Raw genomic sequence first — 20,386 nt, forward strand, 5'->3', positions numbered from 1 at the left:
TTGGATGGAACGTCTTGTTTCTCTGGTTCTGATGTGTGTTACCTATTTCTTCTTTGTGGTTAATCTCTTTGAGTATTTTCTCTAGCGCTGGTTTTGAAGACATAAATTCCTTCAGTTTCTGATTGTCATGGAAGCTTCTTATTTTTCCATCTAATTTGATAATTTGGGAGGCTGAGGCAGGAGGATCACACAAATTTGAAGCCAGCCTCAGCTACTTAGTGAGGCTCTCAGCAACTCAGTGAGACCCTGTTTCCAAATAAAATAGAAAATAGAAAATAGGTCTGGGAGTATAGCCCGGAGGTAGAAAAGGCCCTGGGTTCCACCCCCAGTATCACACACACACACACACACACACACACACACACACACACACACACAAGACATTCATGTCTGGAGGAGCCTTACTGAGAGAGAAGTAGCATCATGGTTGTGCATCATAATCTGCGGATTTTAAGGAAAGCCTCTCTGCCCCCCTTCTTTTCCTTATCAGCCAGCCGTTTGCCTGAGATGGACCCCCCAGGTCATTTGCCCTCAAAAACCCCTTTTGGCCATCACTAATGTTTGTAAAAGTCCATCTGCCCAGGGCTAGCCCACACTCACTTGGACTTGGAGGGTAGAAGTGAGATTCGTGGCATGCTGGCCACCTTTGCCTCCTCACCTGCCACCTGACGGTCTGTTCTGCCAGGGCTGGTGCACTCTGGAGAGTGAGCCTCTGGGTTCTTGATTTCTCTTCTGCTCCCAGTGATGCACAGTGATTATACTGGGCCTTTTTATCTCTTTTTTTGAAATCCATTTTTTTCCTATAAATCAGTTGAATTTCACCTCTAAACAATTTCAGTGTAATACTGCATAATATAAGGAGTTGGGTATAAGAACTGTGTTTATTCTGAACTGCATGTGAATTAAATAATTGTTACTTTTGTTCACTTTGGCATCTCAGCATCTCCAGGCTCCAGCACTTGCTCAGCTGCTATGACGCCAGTGAGCCAGTGTTCCTGGGAGAGCGCTATGGCTACGGCCTGGGCACTGGTGGCTACAGCTACGTCACAGGCGGAGGAGGGTGAGTGTGATCCTGGCTTCGTCAAATGAAATCATCTCTCAGGGTCCCTGGGTGATTGGGCTCAGATCCTCAAGTCCCTTATATAACAGATAGCATTTGCATATGACCTCTGCACATTCTCTTATATACTATAAGTCACCTCCACGTTACCTATAATACCTATTGCAGTATAAATGGTTTTATATCATTGTTTGAGGAATGACAATAAAAAAAGAGTTTGTCAACACAAGAGGTTCAAGGAGTTTCTGGAGAGGGAACCTCAACTCAGGTTGGGGTCCTTGCCTAATGACAGAAAAGAATTTCAGCACACACTGGCCACAAACACAGGCAGAGATCTATTCAGAAAAGTAGATACATGTTCAAGGGCGAATGTGGGCCATTTCTAGAGGGAGAGATGTGCTTTTGGGGTCCCTGGCCCTTTGAAGGAAACTTGGTGAAAGGTGGATATGGGAAGGTTTGGGGATGACATCAGCCTGGTAGTCACAAGATGGTTTAGGGTATTCTGGTCATTCTAAGGCTTTTTAGGTTGATCTGGTCTCCATTATCAGACTAATGGATAATGTTGGAAAGACCCCTGTGTTACAGGTTAAAATGTTAAAATCTTAAAATGTTAGATCTCTCTTTGTTTAATCCATTTATTGGTGGGATAATGAACAGTGCACAAGGTAATTACCATAAGTGAATGAATTTTCACTAACTCCAAGATGTATGGATTTCCCAGAAATTTGGGAATAACAGGATTGAGAGGGAGAATGGCCTGGGTAGTAACAGGCTTGGAAAGGTCTATAGGACACTGAATATGTATTAATATTTTTTTGTGCTTCCCTTATATCTCCTTCTTACCACATGCATGTATACATGCTCAGTACATTCATTTAAAAATAATTTGATCTGTGGTTAGTTGAATCTATGAACATGAAACCCACAGAGAGAGAAGGCTGACTGTATTTTGAACACTAAAATTCCTTACCAAAGGCAGAGTTGGGTCTGTGGTGCTGAGGTCTGTATTGACACACAACTGCTCTTTAAATGGTAGAAAAGACCCCACCATAAAGAATGTTTTATCCCTTGAAAAAAATGAAAATACATGTCAAAGTACTTGGTAGATGTATCCCTGTAAAAGTGATAGCTTCCAGGCAGCCAACTACTTTTGATTGTCTCTTTAAATGAAAATAAGGTGACATAACTGAGAGATAAAAGAGGGAAGAGGGAAATTCCCTAATGTATGTGATATACATTCATAAACACATCAAAGTCAATCACTAAGCCAAACTTGAGAAGGAGGGAGGGGGGACGGAATGGGGTGGGAAGCGGGGAAGGGCTAAATGAGTGATACATGCGTATATGCCTCTGCCATCTTTTAATCTATTAAGATGTATGACTACAGTGCACCAGTAAAAATTTTAAAAATCACTTATAGCTTTTAATTTAAAAAATAAGCCATTAGACTTTTAAGTTATTCACATTTAGGAAAAGAATCATGTAGAAGCTTAGACTTAGCAAGTAAACAATATTTGTGTAGGATTTATAAGGTTTTAATAACAGTTAAAAATCAATCCTTTTAAATGAAGCAACCACCTAATCTCTTATGGAGAAAAACTTTAATTTGATTTATATGGGTAAATCAATTGAGCTGTTATTCTTTTTATCATTACTATAGTCTTTATTATAGGGATGTTTAGGAAGAATGTTAACTTGTTATCAACCACAGTCATTTAAATTCATTCAAAGGGTATTTTTAAATGTCCACTATATACTGGTCAGTACTATATATCTAGTGATTATAAAGTTCTGAAGGTAAGCTGGGTGTGGTGTTACATTCCTGTAATCCCAGTACTTGGGTGGCTGAGACAGGAGGATTGCAGGTTTGAGGACAGCCTCAGCAAGTAGTGAAACTCTCATCAAGTTAGTGAGAGCTGTTTCAAAATAAAAATAAACATGACTGAGGGTATAGCTCAGAGGTAAAAATGCTGCTGAGTTCAAACCCCAGTACAGTACATACATATATACAGTTATGATGGTTTTATAATCTCTTAGATTAGAACATTCTGTCTTAGTCTATTTTTTCTGTTTCTATTAAAAATGTCTAAGGCTGAATAACCTATAAAACAATGAGGTTGTTTATCTCCCAGTTTTGGAAGTCCAAAAGCTTGGTGCTGGCATCTGCTCAGCTTTCGTGAGGGCAGGAGTATGTACAAGAGGGAGAGATCAGATATTGAGACAGGAAACAGGAGAGATTGAAGGGTCAGCTTTGCATTTTTCTTAATAACCCACTCTTGTAGGAACCAGCCAGGTTTCTTTAAGAATTAGATTAATATCTTCTGTGGGCAATACCCCCATGAGCGAATCCCTTTCCATTAGGCTCCACCTCTTATAGATCCCACCATCTCTCACCACTGCCACACTGAAGACCAAGCTCCTGGCACATGAACCTTTTAGGGGCATGCTGAAACCACATCAATACCATAGTGGGTTCCTTCTGCAGGATCTCAAGTCATACTGCAGGTATTCGATTTGGTCTAGCTGAGTGGTGGGGGAGGGGGCTGACTTGGGCAGGAGCACTATTCAGCAGTGTCCTGGATCTATCTGATGCCATTAGTAATACCACTTCTTTGGTACCAATTTCCGTTTCAGTCAACATTGTCACTGCTGTAATCTCAAACAACTGGCCACACAACTTAGAGGAAAGAAGATTTATTTGCTCACAGTGTTTGGCAACTTCAGGGTTCAGTCCATGTCAGGCAGGGTCTGTATATTCAGAGCATGGCAGCAAGAAGCAGAGAATAGGGGAGAGCAAGGATTCAGCTCTCACATCACAGAGTTTAGAAACAAGCAAGCAAGCAAGGGGATTCAGAGATCCAAGCACAGTCCCTAAGTCCCCCCAGGGGCCACCCCCAGTGACCCACCTTCTCCAGCCACTGACCACCTAGTCAATCCATCAAAATGGATGTATCCACTGATGAGATTACAGCTCATGACTACATCAGCTCTGATCATTAATACATGAGCTCTTCAAGGGATATTCTATAACCATAACAAGAACAAAGCCCATTTTCTCATCCAGGACCACAGGCTCCTCAGTGTTGGCAGAGGCTGTTAACCGTTCCAGCCTCATCTGTCTGCACCCTCAGCCTAAGTAAGTCATGTGAAACTTGTTGCAATTTCCTAGAAACACTTTTTCTCCTCTTTCCCCCCAAATATAGAATCTACTGGTATCTACAAAGCAGTGCTTTAAAAAAAATTTTGTTCTGGCCAATTTCTCCTTATTATGGATTCAATATAAACCATCATTTATTTACTTCTGAAAATCTGCAGAGCATCCTAGCCCCTCAAATCTGGGTTTAATGCCTGTCTCTAATGTACTTTCATAGCATATTATGCAAACCATTATCATTTAATTGCCCATTTACTTTCCTATTTTCTACTTAAATTATGAATTATTTGCAGGCAGCACCTGTGTTTATTTCTTATTAAATCCCTACTATGGAATGTAGGGACTCATTTTTTCAAGGTACAGTGAATAACTGAATAAACAAATACATGAACAGTGGGCATTTACATGACTGATATGACCCACATAATGGTTTCTTTTTGAAAGTTCCTTTCTAAAGATGCAGAAACATTCTTCATGAGGTTGTCTCTTCTGTCAACCTTAAAAAAAGTTACAAGCCAGATGTGGTGGCTCATGCCTGTAATCACAGTACTTGGGAGGTTGAGATAGGAGGATTGTAGGTTCGTGGCCAGCTTCAGTAACTTAGGGAAGCCCTCTGCAACTTAGTGAGATCCTATTTCAAAATAAAAGTAAGATAGGACTGAGGGTGTAGCTCAGAGGTAGAATTCCCTGTATTCAATCTCTAGTACCATCACCAAAAAATAAAAAAAATTACAGCCCTATAATATGGAATAGTTTTTCCAGTATTACAGTGAGATTTTCTAGTGATCTAGCTGGAGAACTAGTGTTTTTTTTTTTAAAGGAAGTCAGGATTGGTGGCTTGTAAAGCCCATTCATAGACCATAGCTAGCATTTTATTTGTTTGTTTCTTTGGTTTTTGGGTGGTACTGGGGTTCCTGGAAGCCCTCCTACCTCCGGGCTACACTCCCAGACCTATTTTTTACATTTTTATTTGGAAACAGGGTCTCCTAAGCCAGCGCACGCAGCTGGCTTCGAACCTGCGCGATCCTCCTGTTTCTGCCTCCCAAGCGCAGGGATTACAAGAGTGTGCCACCACGCCTGGCGCTAGCATTTTAAAATAATGAAATACAGGGTAGACTAGAATACAATAGAAAGTATCAAAGTATGTCAAATGTCATTAGGGTAAGTATTGTTTTACAAAAGGTTTGTTTCCATTTTATTCACACATGTACCTGTGTACAGAAACAAAACACACACACACACACACACACACACACACACACACACACACACACTGCAATGTGGAGTGTTTTCTAGTTTTCTGAATGGGTTGCAGTCATAAAAGTTCCTGAAAACTACAGCTTTGAATCCTCCTTCTGAAGCTCCACTTGGCAGAGCTAAGTCAAAAGTGTAGAGATGAGTGATTTATGTGCAGGTGTTCCATGTTTTTTGAAAGTGAGACCTTTGCACTGTTTGAATATGAGTGTCTGTTTTTTACTTTGTTGCTTGGGTATCTGGAGAAAATGAGTTGGAAGGACATTTTCTTTTTGGAGCATGTTTATTCATCTGCATGAGTTTGAGTAGAAAGCTGTGCTTGGGGTTTCATTAGCCTCTTGGGGTGAATGACTGCACAGGATGGGAGACAGTGCTCTTGGAAGAAGCCTCTGTTAGTGTTGCCCACAGACACAGCCATGACCCATCCATCTGCTAGAGACTGGGAAGGGCAGGCCTGTTTCTGATGTACATTATTTTCTGAATATGTTCTCCTGTATCTATAGACATTATCTCGGGCAAGGCTGACTTCCCATTTCAGTTCTTCCTATTAAATAGTAAAGGCAATGAAATTATTAATGTTATAGCCTTTCAACATCTTTTTAATATTTAAGAATTAGTGGATAGAGAAGACACGTGTTCTTTTCTATCACAATATGATTGGTCATTTTCCATTCTGGGAGGCAACTTTATTTAGAAAAAACACATGAGTGTACTAATAACCAAATGTTCTTTTTCTTTCTATTTTTATTTTTTATTTTTCTTCCTGGGGATGGAACCCAGGAAGATTCTACCTCCGAACTACATCCCTGGTCCTATTTTTAGCCTTTATATTTTTTGAAACAGGGTCTCACTGAGTTGCTAAGGGCCTCTCTAAGTAGCTGAGGCTGTCCACAAACCGTGATCCTCCGGTCTCTGCCTCCTGAATGCTGGGATTACAAGTGTGCACCACCATGCCTGGCCCAAATGTTATTAAAGGCCCATGTATGCTTAGTTTATGTGAATAATTAATGTGAAACTGTTCTGTGTGAGTAAGCAAAAGTATAAAGTAATTACTCATAAAGATTTCAGTTACATTCTCTTCCTGTGAAGCTAGTTTTTCAGCAAGCAGACCAAAATTGAAGGCTGCCTGCTTCTTTCTCACTTTAGTAGCAGCTGGCACATGAGAGAAGGAGTTGCCTTGCTCTGCACTGCTGGCATGCCGGGGCTGTTTGTGGAGGCCAGTGCGGGGTTGTGACTCGGCCCAGGGAGGTTTCACTGGTAGACAGCTGACTTTCCAAGAGAAGGACAATTTATGGTGGGTTTTCAAACTTGCAATTTTCCCTTTCTGTTTTTCTTCTTTCTGTACATCTGTACAGTTGCATTTCTTTGTATTATCTTTTTTTTCTCTTTTTTTTTTGGTACTGGGGATTAAATTCAGGGGTGTTCTACCCCTAAGCTCTATACTTCTAGCCCTTTATTTTTTTTTAAATTTTGAAACAGGATCTCACTAAGTTACCAAAGGTCTCACTGAGTTGCTGATGCTAACCTCAAACCTGTGAAGCTCCTCTCTCAGCTTCCCAAGTACTGGGTTTACAGGTGTGTGCCACCATACCTGGCTTTTGTATCTTTTGTTGTTGTTGTTGTTGTTGTTGTTGTTGTTGTTGTACTGGGGATGGAACTCAGGGGCATTCTACGTCTGAGCTACACCCCCAGACCTATTTTTTTTAATCCTTTACTTTAGAATGGGGTCTCACTGAGTTGCAGAGGGCTTCACTAAGTAGCTGAGGCTGTCCGTGAACCACAATCCTCCTGTCCTAGCCTCCCGAATGCTGGGATTATAAGCATGCGCCATCATGCCTAGTGGCTTCTGTATCTTAAGTAAGAAACATCTTTATCCTCCTGCTTATTCCCATCACTGTGTTCTCTGGTTTCTTAGCAAGGACAAAGACTGAGTACACTGCATTGGTGCCTTCTCAGGGCCTGGTCTCAGGTGTTAAACTGCTCTCCACTGAGCCCTGTTGGGTGTGGCATTACGAGTTTTGAATTGAGGGTTGTACTCAAGCTCTTTTTCCTTTTCCTTTTTCCATCAGACTATCTCATTGGTCACTTTCTCCCTCACCAAGATCTTTTCAAAGGCAGCTTCCTTCTTGTTTGGTCCATTGAGCTTTTATTGAGTGACTATTTCACATGTGCAAGGTTTTATGATTGGATCTGAGAATATGAGCTTGAATTTTAGATAGTTTTGCCTTTAAGAAAGTCTTTGATGACTGAGAATGAACTTTTGCACTGTATTAGTCCCTTTAGCCCTGATAGCTTGTGGGTTGTTCATGATTTGAAAAAATTTATTACCGTCATAGGACTAGAAGGGAAGCTGGAAGTCAATCTGTATTTTCTTTTTCTTTTTGTTTTTTTTGGTGGTACTGGGGTTCCTGGAAGCCCTTCTACCTCCGGGCTACACTCCCAGACCTTTTATATTTTTGAGACAGGGTTTCTTAAACCAGCACGGCTGGCTACAAAACTGCGCGATCCTCCTGTCTTCCCCTTCCAAGTGTGGGGATTACAAGCGTGCGCCACCACGCCGGCCAAGTCAATCTGTATTTTAAAAAGAGAGCCAGGCATGGTGCCACATGCTTGTAATCTCAGTACTTGAGGAGCTGAGACAGGAGGATTGCAGGTTTGAATACAGCTTCAGCAACTTAGTGATGTTCTCAGTAACTTAGTAAGACTTGATTTAAAAAAAAAATTAAAAGACGGCGTGGTGGCGCACGCTTGTAATCCCAGTGCTTGGGAGCTGAGACAGGAGGATCACATAGGCTCGAAGCCAGCCTAAGCTAATTAGTGAGGCTCTCAGCAACTTAGTGAGACCCTGTTTCCAAATAAAGTATAAAATAGGTCTGGGAGTATAGCCTGGAGGTAGAAAAAGCCTCTGGGTTCCACCCCCAATACCATAAATAAATAAATAAATAAATAAATAAATAAATAAATAAATAAGAGCTGGGTGTGGTGGCGCACACTTGTAATTGCAGCATTTGAGAGGCTGAGACAGGAGGATCATAGTTCATGGGTAGCCTCAGATACTTAGTGAGGCCCTTTGCAACTCAGTGAGACCCTGTTTCAAAAAAATAAAAAGAATAAAAAATAGGACTGGTAGTGTAGCTCAGAGGTAGAATGCCCCTGGGCCATCCTCAGTACTGCAAATAAAATAAAATAAAATAAAATAAAGTAAAATAGTTCTAGGGGTGTAGCCCAGAGGTAGAAGGCTCCTGGGTTCTATTTCCAGTACCATGAAGAAAGAAAGGAAAGGAAAGGAAAGAAAGAAAGAGAGAAAGAAAGAAAAGAAAGAAAATTTATTGTGGAACTTGGTACCCACGTGTTAGAAAGGTCCAGAGAAATGAAAAAGCAGGTCTTTTTAGCTAGTTATCGGTGACTATAGAAGGCTGCTACTGCTCCTAAGGCTGGAGGAGCAGAAAGTACTGTAGCTTGCTATAGTTGCAGATACCACTGAGGCATAACCCTGCACAGGGGCCAGGCCTGGGGACTTTGCAGAGAACACCAGGGCCCAAAGCAGATGGTCTTCCCTGGTATTGGCCCCATTGTTGCCAAATGAAACCAAGACTCAGCTGGCAAGGTAGGATGTAAAAGGTTGTTTCAGAGTGTCTGTCCAGCCTCCTGCAGCACAGAGAACACAGGAAGACTAGAATGGCTTGAGTTCCACCAGAAAGTTCCACATTCTGTCTGTCTCCCTCAGTCACCTTGAGAAAGCTTCTGTAGACTAGAATCACTTGTACAATGGATATATTTTTTCCAGTTACATTTTATCTCCTTGTCAGTCATGACATCCATGAGTAAGACACATAGTATTTCTGAGTTTATCTATCTGATGGAACATGTTGGCAGACTTTGTTATTGATCTTATTGAGGATTTTGAAACTAGTTCTAAAATGTCTAGTTCTAGTTCTAGTTTTCAAAATGTCATGTTAGAAGAACATTGCAGAGTATTAGTTTGTAGGAGATACATATAAAATTACCTGTTAGGTAGAAAAATATCTCTCAAAACTGATTTTGCTTTCATAATAAAAAACATTTTCTTCAGAGTAAGTACTAGGGTGTCTTTTACCTTTCTCAGTGGTGAGGCCTCTGAAGCATAGTTCTCTGTTGAGATCCATGGGCTATGTGGCTCTAAGCCTGTTCTCTGTCTTCTCTGGCTCCCACTAGCATGGTCTTCAGCAGAGAAGCCATCAGGAGACTTCTCACCAGCAAGTGCCGATGCTACAGCAATGACGCGCCTGACGACATGGTCCTGGGCATGTGCTTCAGTGGGTTGGGTGTCCCTGTGACGCACAGTCCCCTCTTCCATCAGGTGAGAAAATGGTTTTACTCCTACTTGGAGGGAAGGCAGAGTTTCCTTATCAACTTCAGGATTTTCTTTCCTTCTCATATTTTGGAAATAATCTTAAGATATATGTCAACAGGCTCCAGGGGACATTCCTAACAGGCCTTCTATCCTTGGTGTCCATCATGAAGATGGAAGGCAAATATTTCTACAAAACCAAATGGTATTGGACCAGTGTTCTTGCATATAGGTCTATAGGTCTTCCCCGTGTGTGTGTGTGTGTGTGTGTGTGTGTGTGTGTGTGTGTGTGTGTGTGTCTGTCTGTCTGTCTGTCTCTCACTTTAAAAACTGATGACATTTAAAAGTTATTGGATGCTACCTAGAAATAGATATGACTGACCTAATGTTGCCTTACTGACCATCAAGTGCATATAATTCTACACCATTCTGTTTTTACACTGTATGTCTGACAGTATTTAGCTCTCTTTCTGTTTGGTAACTGTTAAACTGAGTGAGTAAAATCATTGAATGTCTATATGGTATCTTATATATTTTACAGGTTATAGAGGAGAAGAGAAGAAATGATGTTTACCAGAGATGATTAATGGTCACAGGTTCATCCTGTGCATTTGGGGTTTGGCAGAAAAGTCCTTTGAATTACTTGTAGCACTGAATTATTATTATTATTATTATTATTATTATTATTATTATTATTATTATTATGTGGTACTGGGGTTCCTGGAAGCCCTTCTACCTCCGGACTACACTCCCAGACCTATTTTTTACATTTTTATTTGGAAACAGGGTCTCCTAAGCCAGTGCACGCGGCTGGCTTCGAACCTGCACGATTCTCCTGTCTCTGCCTCCCAAGCACGGGGATTACAAGCGTGCGCCACCACGCCCGGCCACACTGCATTATTTTTTGAATCAAGTCAGTGAACATCCTTCTATTCTGAGAATAATAGAAGCTAGACATAAACTAAAAATATGATACACACCCATCTAATGTACTTCTTCAAGAAATGCATTTTTTTGTAATTTTAATATAAATGCATGCATATCTTAAGTGGCCTCCCTTATGTTGAATAATAGTCTTCATACTTTATTTGGTAACCAGTGGCAAAGGCTATCATAGCACTATAGAAAATGAACACGATAGATATAGCCCTAAAGAAAACAACTTGAACAAGGCAGAGAAAGGGTTCACTTTGTCAGGAAAGCAGAGTCCGTGTCTGTGTCCTAGAGTTAGGAAGGGAGGATAGAAACAGACCTTTATGAGAAACCACTGACCTAATGCCCTGACCTGAAAGCACTTGTCCATTTGTTAAGACCTTGAGAGGTTGCACTCATTTTAAACTTGTGTGTTGTCTGATGACTTAGAAAAGCAAGTTCCTCTGTTGCTTCCTCTCCTGTTCTGTCTCATGAAGTTTCACACTTAGCAAAGAAAGGTTAATTAAAACTGTCACTGTATAGGGAAGTAATTTATCAAGGTTAGCGTGAGAGGTCTTAGATTTTTATAGTGGCCCTTCTCTCTTAGAGGAGAGCACATTATTAAATAAAATGATAAGGAGAAAGCAGAGAAGCAAAAGAATCTAAGCCTTAAGCAAAAGTCTTTTGAAGGTAATTCAAATAAATTTAAAAAACCCTGCTTGTTGTTTCCCACACTTTAACACTCATTATTTCTCTAACTCACATAATAAAATTTAAGCTTTTCCAAGCTCATAAAATATGTTTGAAGGCTATCCTCCCCAAAAGATAGTGCTGTGTCTTCCAATTCTTCAGCCTCTTTTGTAATTTGGACGGGGCTTTTCATTTATAATGTTTAACATGGATCCAGGCATAGTATTTGTTCATATTAACAAAGAAATAAGAGGTAAAGGAATAAAAGCTAAGATTCCTGATGAGCCAGAGATAGAAAGACATTTGAAAACAGTCTCAGTGGCAGTGTAACGTAGGCCCTGTGCCCTCCGTGAAGTCACACATTCAGAAGGGGATGCCAAGGAAGGTCTAGTATATACAAAGCTTTATAAAAGCAAAGTATCTGTTTTCTAATTTTAAAAGAAAAGTGTCTGAATATGGGTTTATGTTCTTCCAAAATTATATGCCACTAATGGGTTTGGTGGTATGCAAAGGCCAGTGAATTCTCTGCATAAAAGATAAGTATCAAACTGTACAAAACTATCAAAAATAACCATTTGAGTACTCTGGAAACCAAATGAAGGCTCACAGTAAACTGAAGAACATTCATTTCTGAGAAACTGCTTCACTTTCAGGTAAGAGTAATGGAGTCTGAAGCCTCCTTGCCTGACGCCACAGCCATCCTTAACCCCTCGCTACCCCATCAGCTCAGGGAGAACAGCAGGTTAGCAGTGGCTGGAGTGGACAGCAGCTTTACCACCAGAGGGGAGACTTTATTTGGGAAGGGGAGATGGACACCTATAGATAGGTCAGCTTAAATTGTCAATATTGATAGGAAATAAATAAGGATTACCTGCATCTTTAGTGGTTTTAGGATACAGTCTGACTTAGGGTGAAGGTGTAGTAGCCAGAAATGTAAAACCTAATATCCTCAAAATGAGAGAGTTGTAGCATGGCTAGATAAGCTCGCCACACTTCACTGGCCCACCAGAAAACTGCACTGGGGAGAGTGGAGTGTGTTCGCAGAAAGCAAAAGTCAAGGCATGTTTGAAAACCAGCTGAAAATTTGGATGTGCTTTCCAGCCCACACAGAGGTGAAGCCACACCTATGTTAGCCTCACTACTAAGCTATTCAGGTATAGAAATGACTTGATTCAGGCCAAGTAAAAAACTAAATTAAAAAAAAAAAAAACTAAAACTAATCAGCAGCTATATATCACAGGGAGAAAGATTCCATAGTGTAAGTCCAGGCAAATAAAAAAAGTAATAAAAGTAGACCAGATTTGTGAGTAATAAAAACAGGTCAGATCAATTGATATAATACATAATATAAAATTACTAGCTTCCTTCCACCAAATAATTCTGAGATACACAAAGAGACATACTCAGGGAAAATGCAGTAATTAGAAAAACTCAGAGTGGGGCCTATCTCTACTGTGGGTGAGCTATATAGTATGTAAATCACTCCTCAATACAGTTATAAAAAGAAGTGTATGTCTAAGAAGTACAATTTTAATCTCTGTTGTTCTTTCAGTATACTCTAAAGAGACGTGAGAAGGTTAAGTTTTGTCTGGTTTATGTTCTCATACTGTTAAAGCGTTCTCTTTTCTATGTTCCACATTAAGTCTTTTCCCACCACTGTCCCAGCCTGTTTGGGATTTCCTTTCAGCACTATAGGCACAGAGGTGTGATTATTAGAGGATGCATAGACTTCCATTTTTCTAGTTTTGTCTTATTCTTTTCCATGATCTCATATATTGAAAATGACTGGCACATTCTAACACTTAATAGGCCAGCTCTCCACATGATACATGGGTTCACTGAGATGCAGTTAATCCCAGTAACATAGAAGAAAAATTTAGTGATGTCTCTCCTGTTAGATGCATAAGTATCTCCAGCAGTTCATTTTCCCATGTGAAAAACAAGCAAGGATTTGTTTCCATAGCTTTTCCCTCTCTCATCTGGGACTCATCCGAGAACTGAATTGAGAGTGTATGTCTTCTTAGTTTTCTTTCCTGCCAGAAAACTCTCAAAGGGCTTTACAAAATAAACATCATATGACATATGAATTCCTTCAACTAATATTCAAACTTTCCCAATTCAATTAGACTATATATTCCAGCATGTTTTTTTTTTATCGGTTCCATAGTCTTTCCTCTTAAAATTCTTTTCTTAGATTTTTAACTCCACAAACATTTAGATTTACATTTTTAAAGGCAATGTAGTGCCTTTTTTAAAAAAAGGGAATGTAATAACAATTGCAAGAGTTCTTCCCCTGCATTATTTTGAACCTTTCCTTACAGATACTGTTTGATTACTCATCTGAGCAGTGTATTTGTACCAATGAGGCCAGGGTGGTTAAGGCATTGTTGGGGTGTGGATGGTACAGTGGCCCAGGGACAGAAAGCATGTGTCCAGTGGAACCTTGGATGGGAGGCAGGTACCACATCTGCTAGACACATTACTGCTGTGAACTCCAGTGTCCTTTTCCCAGTAGTATTCTTCCCATCTCACATGGTTGGAGGATTAAATGAGATACAATTTAGCAAAGGTATTCTACATACCATTTAAGTTTATATAAGTATTCATATGAAAAAATGTAAGCAAATTGCAATGAAATACTGGCCTAGAAAAGACTTGCTTTTAAAGTTTATTGTATCTAATATCGATAACCCAAAGAATTACTATATAGAACAAATGAGCCATATAAATTTATAAACAAATAAGGAACATTGAGAGAAGATAAAAGTTTGCTTGCTTAGAGCAAACAGAATTGTATCTGGTTTCAGTTTGTTTCTGCCACTGTAGGTTATATTTTCAGTCTTACCATTCCAGGATATATCTAATTCTGCTTACATTTGTTTTCTAAGTTCTAGAGAATTTTGAAATGACGATAATACAAACATTTTTAGGTCCTCTTGCAAACTGTTTTTGGTTACTCACAATTTTCCTTCACATTTCTAAACCAGAATTAAATAGCCTTTCTCTTGATGAGTGCCGTATTTCCTTTTTTGAAATACATCACCTGGTTATGGTAGAGAAATTGTTAGGCTGGAGACCCTGAGAACTCCTTACTCAGCCTCACAACTAACCTGTGTATGGCAGGGTTTCTTGAGAGGGACCTGGGGAATACTTTTTCTGCCTTTTTTCAGAAGTCATAAGATTAAATGACTTACCAAGCAAAACTTTTTGTATTTATTACCATGCTTGAGAAACCTCCCAGAGGCAAGACTGTAACATGCAAGCAAAAAGCAAAGCACTGGGGATTCTAAAGTAATTGAAGGCACAAAAGCAAGGAGCCTGGAGTTAGAAGGAAGATAGTAGAAAAGATTTTCCTTTTTTCTTTTTGATTCCCATAACCAGTATCAAATACTGAAGCAAAGCAGTTGCTTTATAAATTCAGATCTTATTTTGAAAGAATTGTCTTTGATTGACAAGAGAGCCTAATTTTCTGTTCTCCATGCAGGCTCGGCCAGTAGATTACCCTAAGGAGTACCTTTCTCATCAAGTTCCTATATCATTCCACAAACACTGGAACATCGATCCAGTAAAGGTGTATTTCACGTGGTTGGCACCCAGTGAGGAAGACAAAGCCTCGCAGGAGACACGGCAAAGCTTCAGAGAAGAGTTATGAAACATGGTGGCTGGTGAGCACAGTTTGAGCAGGAAACAGATGGCATCACCCCACTGAGCTGTGCTTGTACTGTTTGCATGTGCCACGTGGCATTGGACATTTCCTGACTTTAGTTGGAAATAATGTATATGGTATTTTTTGATGGAGGAAGAAAAGGAGTTATAAAAGAAACCAATTTTTTCTTTCTGGGAAAAATTACTTGTTTTTGACTTAACATAGTTATTGTAACACAGTGATTACTGTGCATTTTTCAAGCTGTGATATGGCAGCTTTATTACTGTCACAGGAAAAGAAATGGTACCAGAAGTCCCTTTCCTGTTTTTTCTCTTCATTATAACAAGTTTCAGTTGGGCATGAGATTGAAGAGACGTGATTATCATTCTGTATAAAAGAAGAGTGAATGTCCTTTGACATGGGTATTGCCAATGGTATGAACTTTTAAACCATATTATGGATGATGAAAATTAGTTCCTAGGAACGCAGTAGGAAGGATGTTGTATTAAAGATCAGTCATAAAACGTCATGAAAGTCTAAATATGAAAATCCCGTGTGGTCTGTATAGTCAGATTGTTATGTTTTATCTATTCCTTTGCTGTTTGTGCCTCATAAAAAGAGAATGTGAGGTCTTCTGCCAGCGCTTCCTGTTTCTTTAGAAGTTCACTTGTGTGCTGTCTCCCCCGAAGGCCCATCTTTACGGCCACTTGTCACAGATGTACTGGATGCTGCCAGAAAAGCATCCCCAGATGTTAAAAACAGTGTTGTGTTTCATTCAAGTCAGCAAGCTTCACACGAGTCTCAGGAAGTCAGTTATGTCTGGGCCTGATAGTTTACTCTTGTTTTTCTTTAAATGTTACTTAATGATTCTCTTCTGGCTCAAAATAAACACTCCTGACCCCAACCACTACACCAATATGTCCTCCTAGAAGGACAGCATGGTGATTTGGCAATTTCTCTGAGTTCTTAAAGAATAAAATTTGAATATTACATTTTGAAGCAGTCTTGATTTTCAAATCATATCTATATAGTAATTTAACACAGTCAGTATTAATGTATAAAAAGTACTGAATGTTTTCATGTTTTAATTATATAATTCCATTTTGTAAAAGTATTTGCATAAGATTTGATTTTAATATATGTTCACCTAATTTTAGTAGAGTAGAACATCTTCTTTACTTTTTAGATAACTACTATTCATTTACTTTGTCTATAATGCTTTTTATATCCAAGCACAGGGTTTTAAAGCCATACCACCAAAAGTACCCATGTGTATGTATGCATTAAAATATATTTTTCATGTAGCTTAGATATGACTCATTCCATAATGATGCAATAGTATTTGCCATTTTTCTAGATTAGCAAGTACCAGAACTAGTGTGTTGCAGTCCTGGTATCTGCCTCAGTTTTGTGCAAATGAACTTTGTGACTCATCCCAGGAATGGGTCAGGGACAGTCAGCTGGATGAGGGGCACTATGAGGATTTCTAGACTGACTGAGCTATTTGATGCCTCAGCACCGTTGTCTTTATGGTGGAACCGTCACTGCTGCCACAGCCCTCTCCTCCATGTCCTCTGCAGTAGTGCCGCTGGAGGGCCCTGGCTGCCTATGCCAGTGGAGGAAAGTCGCCAGCTCGTCCCCTCTCAACCTCCCCACACATACTACTTGTCTCCACCCAGGGAACTTTCATTCGACGACGGGTGAATCCAGCATATCTTTTCTGTGAAAATCCGTGTCAAGCTTTCTTCTGTTATGATCAGTGCCTTCTACTGATACTGGAGAACCTCCTCTGGTACTTTTAGGTGTTTGTTAATTATGTTTACTTTTTTTGGAACTATGTGAGCCTAACCACAAATAAAACATCTTTGCCTAAGTTCTGGTTTCCCAAATGTTGTATTTGTTAGTTCAGACTAGAATGATGGTAAGAAAGGGCATGGGGAAAAGGAATTAATGAAGCCAGGGGAAAAAGTTGACACCTCTATCTATTTATCTATCTATCCATCTATCTATCTATCTATCTATCTATCTATCTATCTATCTATCTATCTATCTATCTATCTGTTGGTACAGGGAATTGAACTCGAGGCCATTCTACCTCCAAGCTATACCCCTGCCCCATTTTATTTTGAAATAGGGTTTCACTAAGCAGTGGAGGTTGGGCTCAAACCTGTGATTCTCCTGTCTCAGCCTCCTAATTACTGGGATTACAGGTGTGTGCCACCACACCTTGTTGATAAATATTTGCTGGTTTTTAGAGAAAACCAACAGAAGTAGAAAATACAGACTCTAAAGCTACTTTGCTTTATTATATAACCAAGTGATCCTTGTATAGTTCATATTGAGAGCTCAGTTTTGAGTCTGAGCTTTCCAGGACAGATACTGCCCTCTTCACATTTCTTTTGCCTTTAAAATGGGGACTTTTTTAACTGCCTATTTTTATCCTAAGCAAATAAACCTCAAGGACTTATATATGGAATAACTGGAAGGTCATTTTTACTTTTAAGCTATTTCTGATGATATAGCCAAAATAAGAATTTTTATATCTTACAGCTAAACCAGAAATCCAGAAGCAAAAATAATCTTTCAGGAATGCTTGAGAACATAGAACAATGTCATGCGAGGCTGTGAGTGATGCTGTGCCTGGGCACATAAGTATCAGCCCTCTCTGACCTTCCCAGTTTATTGAAAACCTTTAGCATGTCCACATCCATATACTTTGTAATTGCTTATGTGTGTATATTCCCTTAAAAATGAACAGTAGCATAGAAATTTGTAAGAATGTTTCTGCTGTCTTCCATTCATGATCAGAAATATAATTTCTGTGGACTAAAATCACTCAGTTGATTCATCCAGCAACTGTTTAAGACACTATGTGCATGGCAGATATTCAAGGACTTCCCCTAGCTGTCATACTCATAACTCCATCCCTGCAGTCTTTGAATGCTTCACACATAGTACAGGTTATTACTTTACATTCCCAGGCCTCGCCTTCTCTGAACATGTCACTTGCAAAATGTGTGCAGTTACGAGTCCTATCTATAAAGTGAAGAGTTTGTTTCTGGTGCTAATTTAGCTTTTATTTCCTTTTTAAAGGCACTCGTATTCTAAGAGCAGAGAGGGAGAAGAGACAGTAATGAACAAGTGGGTTTCTGATAACAATTATGCTGTAAAGGAACTCGGAACAGAGTATTGTAAGATGTGTGCAGTGCTTGGGAACTACTTTGGAGGGAGTGTTCAGAGAGGTCCTGTCTTGGGATGACTAAAGGAATCAGGAATGCTGGGCAGTGATCTAAGCACAGAGAATACTCAGCAGCAGGCAAAGCAAAGTCCCTACCCTTACAGATCTTATATTCAAGCAGAAATTGAGAGTCAATAAACAAAACAAAGTATATAGCATGTTAGAGAGTGATGAATGCTATAGAGAAAAATCTGAAAAGGAGGGAATGCATGTTTGCCTGCCAAAAGAGGGTATTCTGGGAGGGCATCCCTCAAAGGTCATTCAAGCAGAGACCTCAAGGGAGGGTGGAGCCCTGTGGAGTAACTGGGAGGGGTGCTCCAGGGAGCAGGGGCCACAAGACCAACAGTGGCTGGGAAGGGCTGTGCTTGGAATGCCAGGGCAGCACGAGGAGGCCCGTGTGGCTGGAGCCCAGTGAGTGAGGAGAGCGGTGGGAAATGAGGCCAGAGAATGGCCTGGGCCAAGCATAGTGGCTTAATTAGCCACTCTGAGGACTGTGGCTTTTACACTGAGATGGGAAGCTCGTTGGAGGGTTGGAAGGGAGGAGTGAAATGACCTGGTTTAATATTTTAGGGTTCACTTTGATGGGGAGATTATTTGCCACAGAGATTCCGACTAAGGAAAGTCCTAAGTATCTTAAATTTAAAAATGTCCAAACTGGGCTAGGGGTATAGCTCAGCAGCAGAGTGCATGCCAGGCAAGCACAAGGAGGAAAAAAATGCCCTAGATTTGAGGATCATTCCTCTAGAGTTTGCAGTGTGTTCTCACTTTCATTATCTTGACTAAATTTCTCTACAACCCAGTGCCATGTACAAATGAGGGAACAGGCCCAAGAAGGCTAGAGTGACTTCACGCTAGCCTGTATTAGGCACTTTCAAGGTCGCTATAGCCTATATTAGGCACAGCTAAAATTTATATCCAGGTTGTCAACTCCTCATGCTCTTTCTATCACACTGCTGATATCATCAGTGGGATCTCCTTTCCTGTCAGTGTGCCACTGATGTACAGGCATTTTGGTGGATTTATTTTCTATGAAAACATACATATTACCTCTGGTATTTTTTATTCAGCATTGACTCCATGGTCTGTCACCTTAACTGCCTTTTTTTTTTTCTTTTTTTGTGGTAATGGGGATTGAACCCAGCTATGTTCTACCTCTGAGCCATAACCCCAACACTATTTTGGGGGGGGGGTTGAAATAGTGTCTTGCCAATTTGCTGAGGGCTTTGCTCAGTTGCTGAGGCTGGCCTCAAATCTGTGATCTAAGTGTCTCAGACTCCCAGTTACTGGTAACCATGCTTAGCCCCTCTTATCTTTAGACTGTATTACTCTGCCACAAAAAAATATATATATCCTTAAGTTCAGTTGTGTTCTGGCCTAAGTAGTGGCCCAAATCTGCTTTTTAGCTTCACTTTCTTCAGCCTTAATTTTTAAAAAATCAAACTGTCAAATTTCTATTTCATCTTTTGGCAACTCTAAACTTGGTATGGTCCCCTATTAAATGATCTTACTGGACAACTATTACATCTCATCAACATAACTAAATTATGAGGACAAAGAACATTAGTCAGTGTTAATCTATGACTATGCACTTAAAATGTAGGCAAGCATGCCGTGCGTGGTGGCACACGCTTGTAATCTCCGCGCTTGGGAGGTGGAAACAGGAAGATCACGCAGGTTTGAAGCCAGCCACGCTGGCTTAAGAGACCCTGTCTCCAAATAAAAAAATTTATAAAATAGGTCTGGGAGTGTAGCCCGGAAGTAGAAGGGTTTCCAGGAACCCCAGCACCACCAAAAAAAAAAAAAAAAAAAAAAAAAAAATATATATATATATATATATATATATATATATATATATATATATATATATGCAAGCATTTTGGAAGTAACTCCTTACGTTGACATTGCATTTGTTGTTGTTGTTGTTGTTGTTGTTGTTTGGTACTGAGGACTGAGTCCCAGAGCATCCTACCTCTCAGCTATACACCCAGCCTCCCAAGGACTAGGATTATAGGTATGTGCCACCACACCCAGCTTCAGTAGTTTAAATACAGAGTAAATTGCAGTAATAATGGGGGTTGTAAAAATTGTTATTTTAAGGACAA

General features: G+C 40.0%; 1 protein-coding gene across 2 annotated transcripts in view; it reads left to right on the forward strand.

Moving 5' to 3' along the window:
• Nucleotides 1–15,052, forward strand: part of B3GLCT (beta 3-glucosyltransferase) — a gene marked incomplete at both ends in the record, with an annotated part of 136,215 nt that extends 121,163 nt beyond the window's left edge. For both annotated transcript variants that reach the window (XM_080719912.1, XM_080719913.1), the window contains 3 exons: nucleotides 941–1,060; nucleotides 9,663–9,807; nucleotides 14,885–15,052. In XM_080719912.1, coding sequence (XP_080576038.1) covers nucleotides 941–1,060; nucleotides 9,663–9,807; nucleotides 14,885–15,052 — 433 coding nt within the window. The remainder of the gene's footprint in view (nucleotides 1–940; nucleotides 1,061–9,662; nucleotides 9,808–14,884) is intronic.
• Between the last annotated feature and the right edge of the window lie 5,334 nt (nucleotides 15,053–20,386).

This window comes from Muscardinus avellanarius, assembly GCF_963383645.1.
Source record: "Muscardinus avellanarius genome assembly, chromosome: 2".
NCBI lineage: Eukaryota > Metazoa > Chordata > Mammalia > Rodentia > Gliridae > Muscardinus > Muscardinus avellanarius.